At 51.3% G+C, this 25,333-nt stretch overlaps 2 protein-coding genes across 5 annotated transcripts; both read right to left on the bottom strand.

The window, feature by feature from the left end:
• Positions 1 to 810: 810 nt before the first annotated feature.
• galm (galactose mutarotase) lies at positions 811 to 6,032 on the bottom strand. 4 transcript variants are annotated; one of them, XM_057023400.1, is made up of 9 exons: positions 5,895 to 6,032; positions 5,453 to 5,639; positions 4,368 to 4,525; positions 3,806 to 3,919; positions 3,050 to 3,142; positions 2,321 to 2,402; positions 2,086 to 2,236; positions 1,163 to 1,337; positions 811 to 993 (listed from the first exon to the last, which is right to left on the bottom strand). In XM_057023400.1, exons 2-9 carry the CDS (start codon positions 5,637 to 5,639, stop codon positions 913 to 915), a joined length of 1,041 nt encoding a protein of 346 aa, XP_056879380.1. In that variant the 5' UTR covers positions 5,895 to 6,032; the 3' UTR covers positions 811 to 912. The 4 variants fall into 4 exon arrangements, with proteins under 4 accessions (XP_056879380.1, XP_056879381.1, XP_056879379.1 ...); XM_057023401.1 differs by having other exon boundaries at positions 4,368 to 4,522; positions 5,895 to 6,031; XM_057023399.1 differs by lacking the exon at positions 5,895 to 6,032 and having other exon boundaries at positions 5,453 to 5,888.
• A 797-nt stretch (positions 6,033 to 6,829) lies between these two features.
• On the bottom strand, positions 6,830 to 24,407 carry si:dkey-191g9.5 (rap1 GTPase-GDP dissociation stimulator 1). Its single transcript, XM_057023398.1, has 15 exons — positions 24,149 to 24,407; positions 23,241 to 23,345; positions 21,125 to 21,247; positions 20,890 to 21,015; positions 19,954 to 20,082; positions 19,703 to 19,828; positions 13,245 to 13,388; positions 13,028 to 13,159; positions 12,645 to 12,779; positions 10,693 to 10,818; positions 7,895 to 8,034; positions 7,694 to 7,820; positions 7,398 to 7,526; positions 7,160 to 7,306; positions 6,830 to 7,031 (listed from the first exon to the last, which is right to left on the bottom strand). Exons 1-14 carry the CDS (start codon positions 24,159 to 24,161, stop codon positions 7,161 to 7,163), a joined length of 1,701 nt encoding a protein of 566 aa, XP_056879378.1. The 5' UTR covers positions 24,162 to 24,407; the 3' UTR covers positions 6,830 to 7,031; position 7,160.
• Positions 24,408 to 25,333: the final 926 nt, after the last annotated feature.

Raw genomic sequence — 25,333 nt, 5'->3', positions numbered from 1 at the left:
CAGCTCCATCTGAGGCTGTAGAAAGACATTTTTTCCTGCTCCTTCCGTTGATGGAACATTCCAGGCAGGTCTGGAACCGCTCCACCTGGCGGGGTCGTTCTCGCCGAGGTTCTGAACGACCCAGGAAACTCTGCTGTCCTGCTTCTCCTTCAGCCAAATGATGCGTTGGATCCCGGAGGTTTCCTCCCTCAGCTGTGTTGGTTCTGGTTCTGAACTTTCATGGTTTCAACGCTGCCGGAGCGATCAAATCCACCTCCGGGGGCCCCCCAGGGCCGGCTCCTGGCCCTGTCCTCTTCCTACTACATCCTTCCTCCAGGCCCCTACTGTCATTTCTAGCTTTAAAGTGTGATGACTCTCATTAAAGATTGGAAAGTTTGGAAGGACAAAAGGTCCTAGAGCCTGATGGCAGCGCTCCAATAAACCCTCGACCCTCGACAGCACCTTTAAACTGGACTCCGGGTCAGTCCTGTTCTCTCCAACCAACCAGAGGTTAAAGGTCACCTAAGGTCTCCCCCATGACATCACGGCTCCATTGTTCCCTGTAAGCCCATCCTGACTTCCTGACCCGTTCCTGGTTCATTAGCTGCTGGAGTATTTTGGGATTGATTTTAAAATGGCGTCTTTGTAAAGCTTCACACATAGACCAGTATTTACCCGAACCTTTATGTTCCCAAACATCTGTTGGGGGTAGGGGGGTAGGGGGGGTTGGGGTTAGCTCGGACCAGGCTGAGGTCTGAAGGAGGCTGAGCCTTTAGCGTAGCCGCTAGCTACCACATTCGTCTGTGAGTGTGTGTATACATAGAGACGGACTGTGTTTATTGTATATTTTATTGAAGAATAATCCCCAGAAACACAGGAGAGAAGAAGAGGAATGATTAGGTGTTGGTGCCAACTGGGTCTCTGCCCCCTGGCTCACGGGGCTGTAGTGAAGCTGAGCCGGGTCACGTGATGGTACTGCTCACCAGCCTGCAGGAGACAGTTGGGGAATGTGGGCTGAACACACAGACAAGGAGGGCAACATTAGCGTGTGGTTCCACCCTACTTCATGCTGACAAGACCACTGAGATCCTCATGAGGGTTACGAGTCCCCGTGGGTCGGCTGCCGTCACAGTTGCCGGGCAACAGACCCGGGTTCAGGGTACAGCGTTCCCTACCAGCATACCTGGTTGACGGCATCAGGCCAGTTCTGAGTCTCCAGACAGAAGGAGCTGTGCTTCCCGTATGGAACCCCTCCCTTCCCCACCACGGAGCCATCCAGGTAGTTGGCTGTGTAGAACTGGAGCCCTGGCTGACTGGTCCAGACCTCAAGCACACGTCCACTGGCTGGATGAACCACTCTGAGACACACACACCAAAGCCAAGATATCAGTCCAGTCCTGCACGATCTGTGGTGCCTGGTGGGTCTGAAGACCTGATCCAGGTACCAGGGCACGCCAGGGTTAGGGTTGGGGTTAGCATTAGGGTTAGGGTTAAGGTTAAGGTTAGAGGGTTAGGGTTAGGGGTTAGAGGGGTTAGGGGTTAGGGTTAGAGGGTTAGGGTTAGGGTTAGGGTTAGAGGGTTAGAGGTTAGGGGTTAGGGTTAGGGGTTAGGGTTAGGGTTAGAGGGTTAGGGGTTAGGGTTAGAGGGTTAGGGGTTAGGGTTAGAGGGTTAGGGTTAGGGTTAGAGGGTTAGGGGTTAGGTTAGAGGGTTAGGGTTAGGGTTAGAGGGTTAGGGTTAGGGTTAGGGTTAGAGGGTTAGGGTTAGGGTTAGGGTTAGAGTTAGAGGGTTAGGGTTAAGGTAGGGTTAGGGTTAGGGTTAGGGGTAGGTTAGGGGTTAGGGTTAGAGGGTTAGGGTTAAGGTTAAGGTTAGAGGGTTAGGGTTAAGGTTAGGGGTTAGGGTTAGGGTTAGGGGTTAGGGTTAGGGTTAGAGGGTTAGGGTTAGGGTTAAGGTTAGGGGTTAGGGTTAGGGTTAAGGTTAGGGGTTAGGGTTAGGGTTAGGGGTTAGGGTTAGGGTTAAGGTTAGGGGTTAGGGTTAGGGTTAGGGTTAGGGCTAGGGTTAGGGTTGGGGTTGGGGTTGGGGTTACTCTGGACCTGAGCTGGGACCCACCTGGCAGCACGCCGTTCCTTCCAAACGTCTTTAGATGCACACAAGCAGAAATTGTGATCAAATCCTGGACCAGGGAGTTCCTTCAGTCGGGGACCAAGCAGGACAGGCTTCCTGAGGTCAAACAGCGTCCCCTCTACTGGTCTGATGTCTCCTAGCAACAGAGGAACATGTAGACGAAGATGACTACACTGCTGAAGGTCCTCTGAGCTGAGACAGCGTGATGCTCATGGTTCACCTGTAGGAATGGAGGTGTCATCCACGGGGAGATACCACTGAGCACTGATGGACACCTGATGGTCGTAGATGTCTGGAGCACCCTACAAAATACAAAGGGAAGGAAATCCACCTGCATTAGTGGCCCTTCTGCTCAAGGACAGGCTGGAAGAAGGTGCCAGGACCCTCCTGAAGACCAGACCAGACCAATGTGTCAGTGCTTTAGCATTTAGCTTTAGCCGCAGGGCAGAGACTTCTACAGTCTACGCTGCTCTCTGTGCTTCTCTCAGGGTTCTGTGGTTCTCAGGGCTCTGTGGGTCTCTCAGGGCTCTGTGGGTCTCTCAGGGCTCTGTGGGTCTCAGGGTTCTGTGGGTCTCTCAGGGCTCTGTGGGTCTCAGGGCTCTGTGGGTCTCAGGGTTCTGTGGTTCTCAGGGTTCTGTGCTTCTCTCAGGGTTCTGTGGGTCTCTCAGGGCTCTGTGGGTCTCTCAGGGTTCTGTGGTTCTCTCAGGGTTCTGTGGGTCTCTCAGGGTTCTGTGGGTCTCTCAGGGCTCTGTGGGTCTCTCAGGGTTTTGTGGGTCTCTCAGGGTTCTGTGGGTCTCTCAGGGTTCTGTGGTTCTCAGGGCTCTGTGGGTCTCTCAGGGCTCTGTTGGCTCTCAGGGTTCTGTGGGTCTCAGGGTTCTGTGGGTCTCAGGGTTCTCCTGAGGACCGTTGCATGATGGGAAGGCTGGAGTGTGGGTCTCTGTAACCTTACCTGCCCCGCCAGGTTAAAGTAGGCGTGGTTGGTCAGGTTGATGGGGGTGGTTTTGTCCGCCTGGGCTCTGTATTCGGCCGTTAGCGTTCCCTCCTGAACCCACAAAGCAAATTTCAAACCATCAACCTAAAACCAAATCAGGCCCATTTAAATCTGCAGATGCTGGTTTTAGTGGCCGTCTTTAAAACTTCCTCTTCACGGTTCATTTATCATGTAGATGCAGCACTAATATACGTTTACGCTAATATCCGTCTATGCTAATATCCGTTTACGCTAATATCCGTCTATGCTAATATCCGTTTACGCTAATATCCGTCTATGCTAATATACCTTTACGCTAATATCCGTCTATGCTAATATACCTTTACGCTAATATCAGTTTATGCTAATATATGTTTACGCTAATATACGTTTACGCTTATATACATTTACACTAATATCCGTTTACGCTTATATACATTTACACTAATATCCGTTTATGCTAATATACGTTTTCGCTAATACTCGTTTACGCTAATATATGTTTACGCTAATATACGTTTACGCTTATATACATTTACACTAATATACATTTACGCTAATACACGTTTACGCTAATATACGTCTATGCTAATATACGTTTACGCTAATATACATTTACGCTAATATCCGTTTACACTTATATACATTTACACTAATATCCGTTTCCGCTAATATCCGTTTCCGCTCTGAGGTCTGATCAAAGCTTTCTGAGAAGAGTCAAAAAGTTCTGGTTGCCTTTAAAGTGTACGTGAGCGAAACCTGCAGCTCTCCAGGATAGCCTTGGTCCCCATCAGGGCTCGTGAGACTCAGCTGGACACCAGCGTCCACAGCTTCAGCGCGCCAGAGGGCCTGAGGACACACAGACACACACTCACCATGAGTGCAACCCTGCAGGATTGACAACAACAACACAACAACAACAACAGTTGTGGTGGAGAGCAGAGCAGAGAAGATGGAGAAGCAGCGACACAATAGTGATGCCATGTTTCCTTTGACCACTCTGAACGTGCACTGTGCACATTCACCCCTAACACTCGTGCACTGAGGGCAACAGCCGTTCCAGAGACATAAAGACACGTCCACACTGTGGAGACGCTGCCTCCAGGACTCTGCTGGGTTCTGACCCACTCAGGTGTCCTCTGGGTTCCTCAGGGGGCACCTGGATTCATTCAGAGTGCTGTTTTTCTCTCGGTGGGCAGCTGCTGGGAGCTTTCAGATCTATCCCATAATATGGGCCACATCAGACTGGGAGCCTTCCAGCAGCACCTATCAGGTCAGGAGGGGCATCAGGACTGACCTTGCTGAAGCCCTGCAGCCCCCCGTGGATGGCGTTGGGGCCATTGTTGGTGTCCAGCTTGTACTGGACCCCATCCACCACGAAGAGTCCCTTTGCTATGCGGTTAGCCACACGGCCCACGGTAGCTCCGAGATAGCGTCGATCTGAGAGGTAACCTGCTAAACACAAGGCAGCTGTTGGAGAACCAGCCCATCCTGCTTGGATGAAACCGCCACCAGAACAAAACCCAGACGAGCAGAACCGACACCAGGCCCTGAGGCGGGTCGGAGAGGCCGCCAGACGGTTCCCGTCTCAACAGAAATAATAATGTAGCAGCACGTTGGGGAGGGCCAGCTCTGCTCTGGGAGTCCACCTGTGTCCCTGGGTCACCTGGGTCACCTGTGTCCCTGGGTCACCTGTGTCCCTGGGTCACCTGTGTCCCTGGGTAACCTGGATCACCTGGGTCACCTGTGTCCCTGGGTCACCCGTGTCCCTGGGTAACATGGATCACCTGGGTCACCTGTGTCCCTGGGTCCCCTGTGTCACCTGTGTCCCTGGGTAACCTGGATCACCTGGGTCCCTGGGTCACCTGTGTCCCTGGGTCACCTGTGTCCCTGGGTCACCTGGGTCACCTGTATCACCTGTGTCCCTGGGTCACCTGTGTCCCTGGGTCCCCTGTGTCACCTGTGTCCCTGGGTAACCTGGATCACCTGGGTCCCTGGGTCACCTGTGTCCCTGGGTCACCTGGGTCACCTGTGTCCCTGGGTCACCTGGGTCACCTGTATCACCTGTGTCCCTGGGTCACCTGTGTCACCTGTGTCCCTGGGTAACCTGGATCACCTGGGTCCCTGGGTCACCTGTGTCCCTGGGTCCCCTGTGTCACCTGTGTCCCTGGGTAACCTGGATCACCTGGGTCCCTGGGTCACCTGTGTCCCTGGGTCACCTGTGTCACCTGGGTCACCTGTGTCCCTGGGTCCCCTGGACCACCTGTGTCCCTGGGTCACCTGTGTCACCTGGGTCACCTGTGTCCCTGGGTCACCTGGGTCACCTGTATCACCTGTGTCCCTGGGTCACCTGTGTCCCCTGGACCCCCTGTGTCCCCTTACCCTGCAGGTGGTCGTAGCCCAGGACCACATCAGCACTCCGGCCGTCTCTGCCTCTGCTGAACACGGACTTGATGGTGGCGCCGAGCGTCAGAATCTCCACCTGCAGCTGTGGTGACTGCAGGAGCCACAGGTGGACCACGCCCTGTCCAGGGACCTCTCCCCACGGCGCCTGGCTCACCTGTGTCATCTCAGATAGACTCAAGCATTAATACTCGAGGAGAAACGCCGCGCGCGCGCGCACGCGTGCACGGATACTAGCCGCGACAGTGACCGCTTTAGCTCCGGGTACAGTAACGCTAACGTTAACTTTATTCCAATAAATCGATGGCGTGAAGTTTGTTCCCGAGTTGACACGTGAAGACATGATGGAGCCTCGCGGGCAGCTCTGGTGTCACGCACGCGTAAACGGAGCAGTTTGCAGAAACATCAGGACAGTTCTCACCTCAGCTCAGCTTCCAGACTTCCCCTGTCAACACAACTCTTCCGGTACGCTGACCCTCAGACACGTGACGACGGTCAGCCAATCACAGCGGCCAGGAGGGAACGCCCACTTTTCTGGTTGACTTCCTGTCAGAATAACAGCCAATCACAGCGGTCAGGGCGGGAACGCCCCTTTTCCGGTTGACTTCCTGTCAGAAGTTTCTTCTTCTTCCGCCTCAGTGCTGCCTCCCACCGGTGAGACCCCGCAACCACCCGGTGAGCAGTCGGAACCGTCCCGATAAACCGGGTAACAGAATAAATAAAAGTCCATCATAATTAATAATAACAAGAAGGTTTTTTCATTTTTACAAACACACTTTATGTTTCGCAGGTCTCACAAGACATTCTAAAATTACTGAAACGAACAAACAAACAAACAAACAAATAAACAAACAAACACTGGGAGGAGCTCCAGCAGACTGGGAGGAGCTTCGGCAGACTGGGAGGAGCTTTGATTCTCTTTGATGATGCTAATATTGCTATTTTTGCTTCTTTCATGGTGAAGGATAAGAGTGAATAACTGGTCCTTAAATTCCTGCTTTAAAAACAATATTTCACATGATTTAGTTTAAAATGAAATGTGCTTGACTTGACTCATAAACGTTATTCAGTGTGAATCGTTTGACTATAATTCACTTTTCAATCCTTCATTCATATTGTTGAAATATTATTAATAAATCAAGTTCTTTATTAAATAAATATAGTAAATATAAACAGTAAATATAATGATGCCATGTGAATCTAAACCCATTTAATTGTTTTATTTTGCTTTTCCACCTTAATGAATGAACTTCTGTCCCTAAACCAGCTAACTAACCAGCTAACGCTAACTTTGACCAGCATTCGTCCTGAAACAGGACGTCCAGATGTGGACGTGAGGGAAGAACTCCAACATAATTCCTTTAAAAATCCATTTAATCTGCGATCGTGGTGACACATTGTTCATCTGGACGAACGTCCAGAACGCTGAGACGAGCATCCGTCATGATTCGCGACGTTGCCATGGAAACCGGGAGATGTACACGTCTCAGCACTTCTAAAGTGGGTCAGGACCGTCCATCAGGGTCCAGCTCAGTCCCCAACCATGATGAACATCTAGCTGAAGAAGAAAAGGTTTAAAAGCAACGCTCTGACTAACCAAGTCCTCCGTCTCTCTACCCGTCCCCAACCTAAGCTAGTAGCTCTGTAATGCTACAGTAGCTTTTCTACGCTAATTTTACAGAATACTTTAATCAGCTGTTGCCGTTTTAGGGTTTTTTTCCAGAAGAGTCAGTATGGAGGCGGCCTGAGAGGAGATGTTGCTATTGCTGTGGTCCAGCAGCTTGGAGAGCCTCTCCTGGATGCTGCCAGAGTCCAGCTCCTCCTTCATGGCCCCTGCAGCACAGCAGAGACGGAAGAAAGATGAGCGGGTCGGCCCAGACGGAACAGAACCACCAACCAGCTCCTCTGGAGACCAGATACTTACTGGAGTTAGCAAGACTGCCGAGCAGCCCCAGAACACTCAGCTGGACCTCTGGGAGCAGCTCAGGGTCCTGGAGCAGGCTGCCAAGCACAGGCAGCAGCTGGGACCCTCTGGAGACCTCCGTCATGCTCTCTGAAGGGTTCGCACACGTGCACGCACACATGCACACACACGTGCACACACACACACACACACACACACACACACACACACACACACACACACACACGGAGCTGAATCTGCATATGCACCAATCATATTCAGGTATACGGTGTTATAAGCCCCTCCCCTTCCTGTACCAAGGTCAGTGGCAGCTGCTATCGTCAGGGCAACCAAGGCTTCATTTTGCATGATGACGTGTTCACTTGTTGCCATGGAGATCAGGTGCTGCACGCCCCCTCCATGAAGGACAGCCCTCACGACGTCCTGTGGGAGAGACAGACGTGCAGTCAGTAAGCTAACGTTAGCTAACAGACAACGTTGTGGCCGATGTGACTGACGGGGCTCCGGCTGTGGCGGATCAGGGCGGCCAGCAGGCGACAGGCTTCTCCTCGGACCCCCGCGTGGTCCTTGGCCTCACACCACTCCATGACCCGGGCCAGAAGGACCGGGTCTCTGCCCAGGATCAGGGTGGCTTCCTCTGACACAGGAACAGATCAAATATTAACAGAGCGATACTGAAAGATGGCTGGCTGGCTGGCTGACTGACTGGCTGGCTGGCTGGCTGGCTGGCTGGCTGCTGGCTGGCTGGCTGGCTGGCTGCTGGCTGGCTGGCTGGCTGGCTGGCTGGCTGGCTGGCTGGCTGCTGGCTGGCTGACTGACTGGCTGGCTGGCTGGCTGGCTGGCTGGCTGGCTGGCTGGCTGACTATTATTTCATTATTCTATTTTAATGCATTTTTTCTCCATCATGGGAGGACTAACTATCTAACTATCTAACTATCTAACTATCTAACTATCTACCTGTCTGACTCATTCCCAGGACCTTGTTCCCTCAGAGTCCTCAGGACCGGTCTTAGTCTCTGGAGGCTTCATTGAAGCCCCCTCAAGGTTCCTGCTCTGTATGTTGGGATTTCTGGGTTGTGTCTGTCTTTGGCCTGCAGGGGGCACCTGTGGGCAATAACCCTAACCCTAACACCTGTGGGCAATAACCCTAACACTAACACCTGTGGGCAATAACCCTAACCCTAACACCTGTGGGCAATAACCCTAACCCTAACACCTGTGGGTAATAACCCTAACCCTAACACTGTGGGCAATAACCCTAACCCTAACACCTGTGGGCAATAACCCTAACACCTGTGGGCAATAACCCTAACCCTAACACCTGTGGGCAATAACCCTAACCCTAACACCTGTGGGCAATAACCCTAACACCTGTGGGCAATAACCCTAACCCTAACACCTGTGGGCAATAACCCTAACCTAACACTGTGGGCAATAACCCTAACCTAACACCTGTGGGCAATAACCCTAACACCTGTGGGTAATAACCCTAACACTAACACCTGTGGGCAATAACCCTAACACCTGTGGGCAATAACCCTAACCCTAACACCTGTGGGAATAACCCTAACACTAACACCTGTGGGCAATAACCCTAACACCTGTGGGCAATAACCCTAACCCTAACACCTGTGGGTAATAACCCTAACACCTGTGGGCAATAACCCTAACCCTAACACCTGTGGGCAATAACCCTAACACCTGTGGGCAATAACCCTAACACTAACACCTGTGGGCAATAACCCTAACCCTAACACACTGTGGGCAATAACCCTAACACCTGTGGGCAATAACCCTAACCCTAACACCTGTGGGCAATAACCCTAACACCTGTGGGCAATAACCCTAACCCTAACACCTGTGGGTAATAACCCTAACCTAACACCTGTGGGTAATAACCCTAACCCTAACACCTGTGGGCAATAACCCTAACACCTGTGGGCAAAAACCTAACCCTAACACCTGTGGGTAATAACCCTAACACTAACACCTGTGGGCAATAACCCTAACACCTGTGGGCAATAACCCTAACCCTAACACCTGTGGGTAATACCCTAACAATAACACCTGTGGGCAATAACCCTAACACTAACACTTGTGGGCAATAACCCTAACACCTGTGGGCAATAACCTAACCCTAACACCTGTGGGCAATAACCCTAACCCTAACACCTGTGGGCAATAACCCTAACACCTGTGGGCAATAACCCTAAAACCTGTGGGCAATAACCCTAACCTTAACACCTGTGGGCAATAACCTAACCCTAACACCTGTGGGCAATAACCCTAACACCTGTGGGTAATAACCCTAACCCTAACACCTGTGGGCAATAACCCTAACACCTGTGGGCAATAACCCTAACCCTAACACCTGTGGGTAATAACCCTAACACCTGTGGGCAATAACCCTAACACTAACACCTGTGGGCAATAACCCTAACCCTAACACCTGTGGGTAAACCCTAACCCTAACACCTGTGGGCAATAACCCTAACCCTAACACCTGTGGGTAATAACCCTAACACTAACACCTGTGGGCAATAACCCTAACACCTGTGGGCAATAACCCTAACCCTAACACCTGTGGGTAATAACCCTAACACTAACACCTGTGGGCAATAACCCTAACACCTGTGGGCAATAACCTAACCCTAACACCTGTGGGTAATAACCCTAACACCTGTGGGCAATAACCCTAACCCTAACACCTGTGGGCAATAACCCTAACACCTGTGGGCAATAACCCTAACACTAACACCTGTGGGCAATAACCCTAACCCTAACACCTGTGGGCAATAACCCTAACCCTAACACCTGTGGGCAATAACCCTAACCCTAACACCTGTAGGAGAAGGTATGAGGCATTGGGTCATACGGTTTCTTGTCGGGTCAGGGTTCCAGGGATAGGTACAGGGAGCCCACACGTTGGTCCGTCACTCTGGTGCTCTGCCCCAGACAGAACACTGGGGGAGGACTCTCTTTACTCCCTGGTGGATCTCTCCCGGCAGGTTGCCAGGTTCTGTGAGGTTCTGCCAGGTTCTGTGAGGTTCTGCCAGGTTCTGCCAGGTTCTGCGAGGCTTTGCTCGGCGGTCCTGCTACGTTGCCCCTCGTGAGCTTCGCTAACGCCCTGACTGAGTTAGCAGTTGCTAATGATTATGTTTAGCAGGTGGTTTTAGGCTTCTGCTCATGTTTGTATTTACATTAAGCACAAAGGTTCATTGGTTTAGTTTATGAGTTTAGGAGTTTAAGAGTTTAAGAGTTTAAGGTTCCGCCGACACAGGTGAACAACACCCACCTTGTCCATCCACCATCATGCGTAACGTCCCCAGAAGTTTGAACTGGACCGGCGGCATGTCGGAGCGCAGCAGCGTCTTGATCCTGTCGGTCACCCCATCGTCCAGCATTCGCACTTTGTTGGTGGCTGAAAGACACAACTCATGTGAGGACATGTCCTGCCCAAGGACCATGTCCTGCCCCAGGACCATGTCCTGTCATGTGAGGACCATGTCCTGCCCCAGGACCATGCCCTGCCATGTGAGGACCATGTCCTCCCCCAGGACCATGTCCTGCCCAAGGACCATGTCCCGCCCAAGGACCATGTCCTGTCATGTGAGGACCATGCCCTGCCATGTGAGGACCATGCCCTGCCATGTGAGGACATGTCCCGCCCAAGGACCATGTCCTGCCCCAGGACCATGCCCTGCCATGTGAGGACATGTCCGCCCAAGGACCATGTCCTGCCATGTGAGGACATGTCCTGCCCAAGGACCATGTCCTGCCATGTGAGGACCATGTCCTGCCCCAGGACCATGCCCTGCCATGTGAGGACCATGCCCTGCCATGTGAGGACATGTCCTGCCCAAGGACCATGTCCTGCCCCAGGACCATGTCCTGTCATGTGAGGACATGTCCTGCCCAAGGACCATGTCCTGCCCCAGGACCATGCCCTGCCATGTGAGGACCATGCCCTGCCATGTGAGGACATGTCCCGCCCAAGGACCATGTCCTGCCCCAGGACCATGCCCTGCCATGTGAGGACATGTCCTGCCCCAGGACCATGTCCTGCCATGTGAGGACATGTCCTGCCCAAGGACCATGTCCTGCCATGTGAGGACCATGTCCTGCCCCAGGACCATGCCCTGTCATGTGAGGACCATGCCCTGCCATGTGAGGACCATGCCTGCCATGTGAGGACCATGCCTGCCATGTGAGGACCATGCCCTGCCATGTGAGGACCATGTCCTGCCCCAGGACCATGCCCTGCCATGTGAGGACATGTCCTGCCCAAGGACCATGTCCTGCCAAGGACCATGTCCTGCCCCAGGACCATGTCCTGCCATGTGAGGACATGTCCTGCCCAAGGACCATGTCCTGCCCCAGGACCATGTCCTGTCATGTGAGGACCATGTCCTGCCCAAGGACCATGTCCTGCCCAAGGACCATGTCCTGTCATGTGAGGACATGTCCTGCCCCAGGACCATGTCCTGCCATGTGAGGACATGTCCTGCCCAAGGACCATGTCCTGCCATGTGAGGACCATGTCCTGCCCCAGGACCATGCCCTGCCATGTGAGGACCATGCCCTGCCATGTGAGGACATGTCCTGCCCAAGGACCATGTCCTGCCCCAGGACCATGTCCTGTCATGTGAGGACATGTCCTGCCCAAGGACCATGTCCTGCCCCAGGACCATGTCCTGTCATGTGAGGACCATGCCCTGCCATGTGAGGACATGTCCCGCCCAAGGACCATGTCCTGCCCCAGGACCATGCCCTGCCATGTGAGGACATGTCCTGCCCCAGGACCATGTCCTGCCATGTGAGGACATGTCCTGCCCAAGGACCATGTCCTGCCATGTGAGGACCATGTCCTGCCCCAGGACCATGCCCTGCCATGTGAGGACCATGCCCTGCCATGTGAGGACATGTCCTGCCCAAGGACCATGTCCTGCCCCAGGACCATGTCCTGTCATGTGAGGACATGTCCTGCCCAAGGACCATGTCCTGCCCCAGGACCATGTCCTGTCATGTGAGGACCATGCCCTGCCATGTGAGGACATGTCCTGCCAAGGACCATGTCCTGCCCAAGGACCATGTCCTGCCCCAGGACCATGTCCTGTCATGTGAGGACATGTCCTGCCCAAGGACCATGTCCTGTCATGTGAGGACCATGTCCTGCCCAAGGACCATGTCCTGTCATGTGAGGACCATGTCCTGCCCCAGGACCATGTCCTGCCCCAGGACCAGTACCTGGGATGGCCAGATTCCTGAGTGCGCTCAGGCCAGCATGCTGGACGGACACGTCTCCTTCGTCCACGTGTTGCTCCAACATGGTGAGGATGTGAGGAACCACCCCGAGGTCCAGCATCTTCACGCAGTTGCTGTCTGAAACCAAAGCAGGAACATCTCATGAGGCGACTTTAGCCCCACACGTCACGGGAGGGTTGGTTTTAGTTATAGGTCGGTTAACTACAGGTAGGTTAACAGTTTTACTGAGAGGGACCCCCCCACCCGTTGTGGACCCTCCCCGTGACCCAAGAGGGATGAAGAGGTTGAGAAGAAGAGATGAACCAAGTTACCAGTTCAGTGTTGGACAGTCATTAAGCTGGTTAAAGTGTTGACTAGTATCTTACCGTTCCTAGCAAAGTTAGCGATAGCCAGCGCTCCAGACAGCTGCAGCTGAGTGTTGGAACACTGCAGCCAGGATATGACATCACGATACACCGGGCCAGAACCCTCAGCAAAGCACTTCTGCATGGATTCATCTACAACACAGAACCAGATCAGACACAGACGGTCCTCCATGAGGGGGCACACAGGTGACCCACCTCCCAGCAGCAGGTGACCCACCTCCCAGCAGCAGGGACACGATCAGGTTGGAGGCTATTTTGATGCTGCACAGGTCGTGGGGATCGGAGCCCCCCTGCAGGTCCTGGATCATCTCAGACAGAGCCTCCGGGACCGCCGACTCTGAGAACTGCAGCTTCAGAACATCTGACACACAGTCACAGGATGGAGCGTGTAGTAGCAGCGGTAGCATGAGCATTAGCATTAGCAGTGGTAGCATTAGCGGCAGCATTAGCATTAGCAGCGGTAGCATTAGCATCAGCGGTGGTAGCATTAGCATTAGCAGTGGGAGCATTAGCATTAGCAGCGGTAGCATTAGCATTAGCAGTGGTAGCATAGCATTAGCAGTGGTAGCATTAGCGGCAGCATTAGCATTAGCAGCGGTAGCATTAGCATTAGCAGTGGTAGCATTAGCATTAGCAGTGGTAGCATTAGCGGTGGTAGCATTAGCGTTAGCAGTGGTTAGTGGTAGTAGTAGCATTAGCATTAGCAGTGGTAGCATTAGCATTAGCAGTGGTAGCATTAGCGGTAGCATTAGCAGTAGTGGCAGTGGTAGCATTAGTAGCAACATCAGCAGCAGTAGTAGTAGCAGCGGTAGCATTAGCATTAATAGCATTAGCGTTAGCATTAGCATTAGCGGTGGTAGCATTAGCGGTAGCATTAGCAGTAGTAGTAGCATTAGCATTAGCAGTGGTAGCATTAGCGTTAGCAGTGGTTAGTGGTAGTAGTAGCATTAGCATTAGCGGTGGTAGCATTAGCAGTGGTAGCATTAGCGTTAGCAGCGGTAGCATTAGCAGTAGCATTAGCAGTAGCATTAGCAGTAGTGGCAGTGGTAGCAATAGTAGTAGCATCAGCAGTAGTAGTAGTAGCAACATCAGCAGCAGTAGTAGTAGCAGCGGTAGCATTAGCATTAGCAGTGGTAGCATTAGCGTTAGCATTAGCATTAGCGGTGGTAGCATTAGCAGTGGTAGCATTAGCGTTAGCATTAGCAGTAGTGGTAGTAGTAGCATTAGCATTAGGAGTAGTAGCAGTGGATCATCATAGCATCATAGGCCGCCTATAGTCAGCTGAGGGTTCTTGGTTCCAGCCCCAGTGCAGACAAATAATGTTAGTTCTGGTAGTGGGGGGAGGTGCCAGAACACCTTCTGAGCACTGCCCGGTACCCTTGCAAGGTACTGAACCCTAAATGCTGATATAGGGCCCGGTGACCCATGAAGGGGGACCTGCCTTCACCCATTGTGGACCCCCCCATGACCCTGAAGGTGTAAAAGCCTGATTCCTCTGGTGGGTTAGGGTTGGGGTTAGGGTTAGGGTTGGGGTTGGGGTTAGGGTTAGGGTTGGGGTTAGGGTTGGGGTTAGGGTTAGGGTTGGGGTTGGGGTTAGGGTTAGGGTTAGGGTTAGGTTGGGGTTAGGGTTGGGGTTGGGGTTAGGGTTAGGGTTGGGGTTAGGGTTAGGGTTAGGGTTGGGGTTAGGGTTAGGGTTAGGGTTGGGGTTGGGGTTGGGGTTAGGGTTAGGGTTGGGGTTAGGGTTAGGGTTAGGGTTGGGGTTAGGTTAGGTTAGGTTAGGGCTGGGGTTGGGGTTGGGGTTGGGGTTAGGGTTGGGGTTGGGGTTGGGGTTGGGGTTAGGGTTGGGGTTAGGGTTAACATTAGGGTTAGGGCTGGGGTTGGGGTTAGGGTTAGGGTGGGGTTAGGGTTAGGTTAGGGCTGGGGTTGGGGTTAGGATTAGGGTTAGGGTTGGGGTTAGGGTGGGGTTGGGGTTAGGGTTGGGGTTAGGGTTGGGATTAGGGTTAGGGCTGGGGTTGGGGTTAGGATTAGGGTTAGGGTTGGGGTTGGGGCTAGGGTTAGGGTTAGGGTTAGGGTTGGGGTTAGGGTTAGGGTAGGGTTAGGGTTAGGGTTAGGGTTGGGGTTAGGTTAGGGTTGGGGTTAGGGTTGGGATTAGGGTTAGGGCTGGGGTTGGGGTTAGGATTAGGGTTAGGGTTAGGGTAGGGTTGGGGTTAGGGTTAGGGTTGGGGTTAGGGTTAGGGTTAGGTTAGGTTAGGGCTGGGGTTGGGGTTAGGGTTAGGGTTAGGGTAGGGGAATGTACCCTGCCTCCCATACGAGACAGGGAAAGCACGGTCCTTCCTCCCAACCGACCTCCCATAACCCTGAAACCCTTGTTGGTGACGATGGGCACGCTGGCGACCCCTGCCATAGCGCACCTCCGTCCAACCCGGCTCCATAAATTAAGGTAAGTTATTTATTTCAGAAAGTTTTTTGAACTAAAAGCGCTTTCCAAAAAATAGGAAAGGAAAAAGGTAAGTATTTTAATGTTTTTTTAAAGGGTAAGTATTTTTTTCTTTTTCTTAAAAGGTAAGTAAAATAAAACCAAAATTCAATAAATGTATTAAATAACTAAGGAAGAGTGTGCCAAAAAACGACGTTTCGACCCCCTATGGGTCTTCTTCAGGTAGGGCACACTAAATAACCAGAAGCTGGCTCGCTGTATTGGCTGTGGACGATGTGTTCCGTACGCTGGTTGAAAAGCAAATGGTCCCTTTTTGCGAACTCGCGTCCCTTATATAGCGCCTGCTGTGGCATCGCTTTTTTAAAAAAACGCGATATACGCGATGTTTTTCCTTTTTTCCAACCCTGCCATTTTAACCCCCTAAATGCCAAATTAAATTAGCTTGATATCAAATGTAATATTTAATAATTGGGTTAGGATTTAGGGTTAGGGTAGGATTAGGGGTTAGGGTTAGGGGTTGGGGTTGGGGTTGGGGTTAGGGTAGGGGTTGGGGTTAGGGTTGGGGTTGGGGTTAGGGTTAGGGTTGGGATTAGGGTTGGGGTTAGGGGTTGGGGTAGGGTTAGGGTTAGGGTTAGGGTTGGGATTAGGGAAAGGGGTTGGGGTTAGGGTTGGGGTTAGGGGTTGGGGTTAGGGTTAGGGGTTGGGGTTAGGGTTAGGGTTAGGGGTTGGGGTTAGGGTTAGGGGTTGGGGTTAGGGTGGGGTTAGGGTTAGGGTTAGGGATTAGGGAAAGGGGTTGGGGTTAGGGGTTGGGGTTAGGGGTTGGGGTTAGGGTTAGGGGTTGGGGTTAGGGTTAGGGATTAGGGAAAGGGGTTGGGGTTAGGGTTAGGGATTAGGAAAGGGGGTTGGGGTTAGGGTTGGGGTTAGGGGTTGGGGTTAGGGTTAGGGGTTGGGGTTAGGGGTTGGGGTTAGGGTTAGGGTTGGGGTTAGGGTTGGGGTTGGGGTTAGGGTTAGGGTTAGGGATTAGGGAAAGGGGTTGGGGTTAGGGTGGGGTTAGGGGTTGGGGTGGGGTTAGGGTTAGGGTTAGGGGTGGGGTTAGGGTTAGGGTTAGGGGTGGGGTTAGGGGTTGGGGTTGGGGTTAGGGTTAGGGATTAGGGAAAGGGGTTGGGGTTAGGGTTAGGGATTAGGGAAAGGGGTTGGGGGTTGGGGTTAGGGGTGGGGTTAGGGGTTGGGGTTGGGGTTAGGGTTAGGGATTAGGGAAAGGGGTTGGGGTAGGGTTAGGGATTAGGGAAAGGGGTTGGGGGTTGGGGGTTGGGGTTAGGGGTTGGGGTTAGGGTTAGGGGTTGGGGTTGGGGGTTGGGGGTTGGGGTTAGGGTTAGGGTTGGGGTTAGGGTTAGGGGTTGGGGTTAGGGGTTGGGGGTCTTTAAGTGAGGGTTAGTGTTAGGGTTAACCAGGGTTAGTGTTAACCAGGGTTAGGGTTAACCAGGGTTAGGGTTATCAGCGTGACTGGGGTGTAATGTCTTTAAGTGAGGGTTAGGGTTAACCAGGGTTAGGGTTAGTGTTAGGGTTAACCAGGGTTAGGGTAACCAGGGTTAGTGTTATCAGCGTGACTGGGGTGTAATGTCTTTAAGTGAGGGTTAGTGTTAGGGTTAACCAGGGTTAGGGTTAACCAGGGTTAGGGTTAACCAGGGTTAGGGTTATCAGCGTGACTGGGGTGTAATGTCTTTAAGTGAGGGTTAGGGTTAACCAGGGTTAGGGTTAACCAGGGTTAGGGTTAGGGTTAACCAGGGTTAGGGTTAGTACTAGGTTTAACCAGGGTTAGGGTTAACCAGGGTTAGTGTTATCAGCGTGACTGGGGGTGTAATGTCTTTAAGTGAGGGTTAGGGTTAACCAGTGTTAGGGTTAGTGTTAGGGTTAACCAGGGTTAGGGTTAACCAGGGTTAGGGTTAACCAGAGTTAGGGTTAACCAGGGTTAGGGTTAGTACTAGGTTTAACCAGGGTTAGGGTTACCAGGGTTAGGGTTATCAGCGTGACTGGGGTGTAATGTCTTTAAGTGAGGGTTAGGGTAACCAGGGTTAGGGTTAACTAGGGTTAGGGTTAGTACTAGGTTTAACCAGGGTTAGGGTAACCAGGGTTAGTGTTATCAGCGTCACTGGGGTGTAATGTCTTTAAGTGAGGGTTAGGGTTAACCAGGGTTAGGGTTAGGGTTAGGGTTAGTGTTAGGTTAACCAGGGTTAGGGTTAACCAGGGTTAGGTTATCAGCGTGACTGGGGTGTAATGTCTTTAAGTGAGGGTTAGGGTTAGTGCTAGGGTTAACCAGGGTTAGTGTTAACCAGGGTTAGGGTTAACCAGGGTTAGTGTTATCAGCGTGACTGGGGTGTAATGTCTTTAAGTGAGGGTTAGTGTTAGGGTTAACCAGGGTTAGGGTTAACCAGGGTTAGGGTTAACCAGGGTTAGGGTTATCAGCGTGACTGGGGTGTAATGTCTTTAAGTGAGTGTTAGGGTTAACCAGGGTTAGGTTAACCAGGGTTAGGGTTAACCAGGGTTAGGGTTATCAGCGTGCCTGGGCCTGGGTGCCTGTAATGTCTTTAAGTGAGGCCTTCATTTATTTGGCTTCATGCTGTCCTGCCAACATTTGTAGACACGGTAAACACACCGGTCTTTCCTCGTCTCCCACCGTAGTCGCAGTGAAGCCAAGCGCTATAAAGGCTTCGTCAGATTTCCTCGTCTGAGCTTTCGGGAGACTTTCGTTTGTCTCATTATCTCCGTCTCTCTCCGCCTTTCTTTTCATCACTGTTAAGTATTTTTTCATGGTCTCTTGAGGGTTTGTTCACTGCACTTCATATCTCTCTGTGCTGCTCTGTGCTGCTCTGTGCTGCTCTGTGAGGCTCTGTGCTGCTCTGTGCTGCTCTGCGCTGCTCTGTGCTGCTCTGCTCTGCGCTGCTCTGTGCTGCTCTGCTCTGTGCTGCTCTGTGAGGCTCTGTGAGGCTCTGTGCTGCTCTGTGCTGCTCTGTGAGGCTCTGCGCTGCTCTGTGCTGCTCTGTGAGGCTCTGTGCTGCTCTGTGAGGCTCTGTGCTGCTCTGTGAGGCTCTGTGCTGCTCTGTGAGGCTCTGTGCTGCTCTGTGAGGCTCTGTGAGGCTCTGTGCTGCTCTGTGAGGCTCTGTGCTGCTCTGTGCTGCTCTGTGCTGCTCTGTGCTGCTCTGTGAGGCTCTGTGCTGCTCTGTGAGGCTCTGTGCTGCTCTGTGCTGCTCTGTGCTGCTCTGTGAGGCTCTGCTGCTCTGTGCTGCTCTGTGCTGCTCTGTGAGGCTCTGTGAGGCTCTGTGCTGCTCTGTGAGGCTCTGTGAGGCTCTGTGCTGCTCTGTGAGGCTCTGTGAGGCTCTGTGCTGCTCCGTGAGGCTCTGTGCTGCTCTGTGCTGCTCTGTGCAAAGTATTTTTTCATGCTGTCTCTTGGTGGTTTGTTCACTGCGCTTCCTATCTCTTGCTCTGTGGTGTGTGCGCGCGGGATGTGCAATTACACTTTATTCTAGTACGGCAAAAAAAACAAAAACATGTTCTCCGGGGTAACCCTGCCCCACTATTTGAGAAGCGCTGGGTTAGGGTTAGGGTTAGGGTTAGGGTTAGGTTTAGGTTAGGGTTGGGGTTAGTGTTAGGGTTAGGGTTAGGTTAGGGTTAGGGTTAGGGTTAGAGGTTAGGGTTAGGGTTAGAGGGTTAGGGTTGGGGTTAGGGTTAGGGTGGGGTTGGGGTTGGGGTTAGTGTTAGGGTTAGGGTAGGGTTAGGGTAGGGTTAGGGTTAGGGTTAGAGGGTTAGGGTTAGGGTTAGGTTAGGGTTGGGGTTAGTGTTAGGGTTAGGTTAGGTTAGGGTTAGGGTAGGGTTAGGGTTAGAGGGTTAGTGTTAGGGTTAGGGTAGGGTAGGGTTAGGTTAGGGTTGGGGTTAGGGTTAGAGGTTAGGGTTAGGGTTGGGGTTGGGGTTGGGGTTAGGGTTAGGGTTAGGTTAGGGTTAGGTTAGTGTTAGGGTTAGGGTTAGGGTTAGGTTAGTGTTAGTGTTAGGGTTGGGGTTATGGTTAGGGTTAGGGTTAGGGTTATGGTTAGGGTTAGGGTTATGGTTATGGTTGGGGTTGGGGTTGGGGTTAGGGTTAGGGTTATAGGGTTAGGGTTAGGGTTGGGATTAGGGTTAGGGTTAGGTTAGGGTTAGGTTAGGGTTAGGAGTAGAAAGGCCATTTTGCCCACTCAACCCCTTCTTACCACTTTCACTCAGTGAACCGAGGATTTCCAAGATGACGTGTCTGCGTTCAGCATCTGCAGCTCGTTTCAGCTGGAACATCAGAACATCTGCAATGCCCACCTCCGCCAGCGCCTCTCGCGAGGACTCTGCACACAGAATCAGAAAGGAAAAGGGGCTCAGTAGCTCAGGGGGCTGGTGGTTCCAGTTCCAGCTGCAGACCAACTCTTGGAACGTGACGTTATTGAGTCAGTGGAAGGAATTCAAGGGTTACCCAGGTCCACCAGGTTACAGAGGGCCAGCAGACACACGTTGATCAGAGGGTCGTTCTCTGGATAGGCTGTGATGATGGACACCAGCCTCGGGATCACGCCGCTCTGGACCAGCTGCTCTTGTTGCTGTGCTGAAACAGGCAACACAGTGTTGGTGTGGTGTTCCTCGTACTGGTTAGGGTTAGGGTTAGGGTTAGGGGTTAGGGTTAGGGTTAGGGTTAGGGTTAGGGGTTAGGGCTAGGGTTAGGGTTAGGGTTAGGGTTAGAGGGTTAGGGTTAGGGTTAGGGTTAGGGTTAGGGGTTAGGGTTAGGGTTAGGGTTAGAGTTAGGGTTAGGGTTAGGGGTTAGGGTTAGGGTTGGGGTTAGAGTTAGGGGTTAGGGTGAGGGTTAAGGTTAGGGTTAGGGGTTAGGGTTAGGTTAGGGTTAGGTTAGGGTTAGGTTAAGGTTAGGGTTAGGGTTAGGGTGGGGTTAGGGTTAGGGTTAGGGTTGGATTAGGGTTAGGGTTAGAGTTAGGGTTAGGGTTAGGGGTTAGGGCTAGGGTTAGGGTTAGGGTTAGAGTTAGGGTTAGGGTTAGGGTTAGGGTTAGGGTTAGGGGTTAGGGTTAGGGTTAGAGTTAGGGTTAGGGGTTAGGGTTAGGTTAGGGTTAGGTTAGGGTTAGGGTTGGGGTTGGGGTTAGGGTTGGGGTTGGGGTTGGGGTTGGGGTTAGGGTTAGGGTTAGGGTTGGGGTTAGGGTTAGGGTTAGGGTTAGGGTTAAGGTTGGGGTTAGGGTTAGGGTTAGTACTGGTTAAACTGGAACGATGCTACAGAGATATGCCTGTCTTTGCTTTTTCTTGCAGTAACAGTAAGAAAACTGAAGAATAAAGCCTCATTATCTCGTGGCTGTTTGCCACTCGGCTCACTAAAGCTGTGACCGACTGTCAGTGACCGACTGTTGCTTACTGTTGTCGAAGCAGATTCTTCCAATGGCTCTGCCCGTATTCAGCAGCATCTCTGGATTATTACTGTTCAGATGGGGAACCAAAGCCTTCACCAGTCCTGCATCGATGCACAGCTCTCTGACAGCAGCTACACACACACACACACACACACACACACACACACACACAGATAGAGAGGGTTCTGTTACTGCTGTTAGGGCTAGGGTTGGGGCTGTCCAAGGAGCCGGCTGTCCCACCTTCTCGGGCCATCTCTGCCACCAGCAGAGCCACCTGACAGTGCAGGTTGCTCTGGGCCTGGAGGACCTGGGCCAGGCTGGGCAGGATGCCGCTCCTGCTGATGTCAACGGCAGCATTATTCCCTGGGAAATGAGAAGCAAAGCAACAGCAGAAGCACGATCAGGCAGGTTTAGACGTGGCGTCCCGGGTTTAGCATTAGCTGTAATGTTAGCGTTGAGGACGTGCTATGGGCTAAAACAGCGTTCACCTCACAGGACACCACTGGTGAATAAACGTGCACGAGCACTAACGGTTAGCTGCAGTATACATGCCGGGGCAGCAGGGGGCGGTGAGGAGCCGACCGTGCATCCAGGAGCAACTTATGTGGGTAAAGAACAAAGTTCTGCTGTTGCTGAGGTAGGGGGGCAGATGTTCTTCTTCTATGCCTACGTAGACACTATTTTGACTATTAATGTCACCCCCACACCGTGACCCCCACACCCTGGCCCCCACAGCGTGGCCCCCACAGCGTGGCCCCCACACCGTGGCCCCCACACCCTGGCCCCCACACCGTGGCCCCCACACCCTGGCCCCCACAGCATGGCCCCCACAGCGTGGCCCCCACACCATGGCCCCCACAGCATGGCCCCCACACCGTGGCCCCCACACATCGCTCCCACCTCCCTCAGCTCCTCAGACTGGACTCGGCTGGACCCTACCTGCCCCCTCTGGTGGTCCCCTCTTCCCTCCTCTACCTCACCTGTATTCTTCCTCTTGGCCCCATAGCTTAATCACTGTAATGAGCCAGGAGGGTGGTGGCCCTCCCCTGGGCCATGTTGTGCCACAACATCAGCTAACTGGGACGAATCCAAGAAAGGAAAACTTTAATGAAATACATTCATCATGTACAGCAACATCAGGGTTCCAGGATATGAAGGACAGAGAAGGTGCGCAGGTCCGTGAGCTACTCAGGTGGCCTGAAGAAGCTAATGGTGACCCAAATATCCCACTTTCCTCTGCAATGTCTGATTCTGGGGATTTCAGTGTCCCTCAGCGAAGGATGCGCAGCTCTAAAAGGGAAACGACTTTATTAGCAACTGGATCAGGAAAAAAAGAAAAACATCTAAAAACATCCAACCGGTCCAACACATAAACCTGAGAGAATCTTTCAGGCTTTTAACATATTTTCTGCTCTTAGTTCAGCCAATTTTAATCAAAATGTTATTGTTATTATCACACTTTCTCCTAAGAAAGGTCAATTCAAGCAACGTAGAAATAACTTGTATAAATAAAATAATTATAAATAAGTAGTTTTAAATAATTTAAACTCCTCACAATCCTGTTGAGGCTAATGAAACAATATTTAGAATAGAACCAAAGTCCATCCCTGGGCTAATAAGAGTCATTTCCTCGCTCAAAAGCTCAAAGAGCAGAGGTGCATTTGGTCCTATTAGTGACTTTTAAAGCCCCATTAAGAGTCTGAAATCTATCCATTAAACAGGGACTCAACAGGGAGCGTTGCTGGGCTCCCCGGCCATATTAGTGCACCCACCCTTTAAGGCTGGGGACAAGACAGACTCCGAGAAGTATCCACCACTCCGGATCTTCCCTAAAGTTTCCAAAGTAGCCCAGAAACGGCGCACCACAAAGCTGCCAAACACTTAGAAATGGTGGTTCCACACTTCAGCCAACAACAGCCCAACAGAAACAAACACCTTTTATGTCCTAGGGAACTTAAATAGCTAGTTGGATCAGGACGGCTACGCTAAGCTCTATTTCTTGATTTGAATCATGCATCGTTATGAATCGGCGCCATCTTCACACCTCATTAGTTCTGCTGGAGTGCCACAGGGCTCAATACTGGACCCTGTTTTATTCAGCCTTTATGTCAACAACCTACCAAATGTCTGTAAATATAGAAACGCTGACGACACTGTCGTATAGTGTCATGGCAACTCACAACAGGAAGCTGCTGCAACACTCCTGGGAGCTATGGGGTTAGCATTGGTGGTGCATGAGGGACAGCAACCATCAGTCTTTGTGGGTGGAGGGAGACTTGACGAGATGAACACGGTCCAGGGGAAAAACCTCGATACAGCGTGGTTGCACGTGGCTCAGGTGAACTCCAAAACTTACTCTTTTCCAGCAGAGAGGCCAGAACTGTGTCCAAGTGAGGCTTGAGTTCCTCTTCAGTCAGTTCTGTACTGACTGTGATAGCGTTGAGTGAGGCGCTCAGAGAGTCTGCACACACACAAACACACACAATACCGACAACACTTAACAGACTATAGTCACGGCCTTAATCCTCATTATTACTCATTATTTATTACCACCACCTTCTGCTCATCACATGGTCTCAAGTGTCATGTGACCAGGACGAAATCTAGCTGCATAAAATAGGCTTGAACTGGGTTGTTGTCAATGTAAACACACTCACACACACACACACACACACACCACACACACACACACACACAAGAGCCTATGTAGAAGAGTGAAAGCTCTCCGATGGTAATCACCTATGCTAATCAGCTCAGTTAATCCGTTGTACCTCAGATGAAAATAGCCTGAATGGAGAGGCAGCAGGAGGTAAATATGGAGGTGCTGCTCTGCTTTATTCTACGTTTCTAACGTGCACAGAGCAGAGCAGGATTCAGAATCCAGAAGATCTCCAACCTCCAGCTCGCATCGTTCTCATGCTGGAGGTGAAGACTTCTCAGAATGCTGATGTTCTCATTCCAATACAACCATTAAAGAAATAACCATCCATCCATCCATCCATCTATCCATCTATCCGTCTATCCGTCTATCCATCTGTCTATCTGTCTATCTGTCTATCTATCTATCTATCTATCTATCTATCTATCTATCTATCTATCTATCTATCTATCTATCTATCTATCTATCTATCTATCTATCTATCTATCTATCCCCACATGCACAGTTCCCTTCAAATCAATCATTTACATCATAGATTATGTGATCATGCACACACACACACACACACACACACACACGTGCGTGTTTAAAATGTAGCTACTCACCGATATCTGTCATGGCTGCAGGTCTACAGGCTCTCTGGCTGCTTCATCTGCTCCGTTACGCCCGCCTCCTCTGCGTTTGTGTGGATGTGTGTGTGTCTGCGTTTGTGTGGATGTGTGTGTGTGTCTGCTTGTGTGCTTCTGTGTGTGTGAGAGAGTGAGTGTGTGTGTGTATGTGTGTATGTGTGTGTGCCAGAGGAGGTAGTACAATACCGTTTTAAGGCCAAATATGCCCTGTGTCTCTCAGTGTTTCTTTTAAGCTCATCTCATTTCATTCCTCCAATCCGTTAATCCATGTGTGTGTGTGTGTGTGTGTGTGTGTGTGTGTGTGTGTGGTGTGTGTGTGTGTGTGTGGTGTGTGTGTGTGTGTGTGTGTGTGTAATTGGATGTCACGGTACTCTACCGACTGTTCTTCCTTTGAAATGAGTAAATATTTCCTTTGATTAAACTGACCAACATTAATCAGCAATAACATTAATAATAATAACGTATTCTAACCTCAGAACTGGTTACAGGCAGCTTTTTGTGCTGAATGTGAGGAAAAACAAGAAATCCAGAGTTGCTGTGATCAACAAATGTGGTTGGACAGCGATTTTCGGTGAGGCTGTCAGTGGTTGTAGCTTTAATAACAGTGTTCATAGCAATGGTGTTGTCCGTGTGTGTGTGTGTGTGTGTGTGTGTGTGTGTGTGTGTGTGTGTGAACATGTAACCAGTAATTAAACGGGTGAAGATACATTTAGCTTTTCCACAGGAGTCTGTAGACTTGTGTTTCAGGACTTCCTCCCTGTCCAGAACCAGATCAGATGTTTCATCAGGTGATGATTATCTCTTCTCGGGGTATGTAAGTGGCAGTATCTTATAACATTTTTCAGAAGCTAGCAGCTAGGTCCTGACATTTAAACATATAAAACGTAAATCTGAAGCCTTAGCTTTAAGGCAGAGAGCTTAGCCGGATGTTTGGGTGTTTTGGATGGCGTTAGCATGTATAAATGACTAAAAAATGAATAGAAGTTAATGTTAAGGTTCAAGTATAAGTGTGTGCGTGCGTGCGTGCGTGTGACATGATAACTTTCATTCCATGAATAATTTTGGAGGAAATATTTCCCGCGCTTCTTTATGCGCATTGTTATAACAACAACTGTATAACGGTGAGGATCGGGGGCGTTCCTGTTCCTAAAAAGGGGCGGA

The sequence above is a fragment of the Takifugu flavidus genome, unplaced genomic scaffold (genome assembly GCF_003711565.1).
Source record: "Takifugu flavidus isolate HTHZ2018 unplaced genomic scaffold, ASM371156v2 ctg212, whole genome shotgun sequence".
Lineage (NCBI taxonomy): Eukaryota > Metazoa > Chordata > Actinopteri > Tetraodontiformes > Tetraodontidae > Takifugu > Takifugu flavidus.
This window is presented reverse-complemented; position numbering and strand designations above follow the sequence as displayed.

Excerpts from the sequence above, each read along its gene's own strand:
- si:dkey-191g9.5 (XM_057023398.1), bottom strand. Across the intron at positions 12,780-13,027 it reads CGCTAACTTTGCTAGGAACG|ACAGCAACTGCGTGAAGATG; the intron begins GTAAGATACTAG and ends CTTTGGTTTCAG. Across the intron at positions 7,527-7,693 it reads AGCAGCTGCCACTGACCTTG|AGAGCATGACGGAGGTCTCC; the intron begins GTACAGGAAGGG and ends CGAACCCTTCAG.
- galm (XM_057023400.1), bottom strand. The coding sequence starts at position 5,639 with ATGACACAGGTGAGCCAGGCGCCGTGGGGAGAGGTCCCTGGACAGGGC. Across the intron at positions 3,143-3,805 it reads CGCTCACGTACACTTTAAAG|GAGGGAACGCTAACGGCCGA; the intron begins GCAACCAGAACT and ends TTGTGGGTTCAG. Across the intron at positions 994-1,162 it reads GGCCTGATGCCGTCAACCAG|CCCACATTCCCCAACTGTCT; the intron begins GTATGCTGGTAG and ends CTGTGTGTTCAG.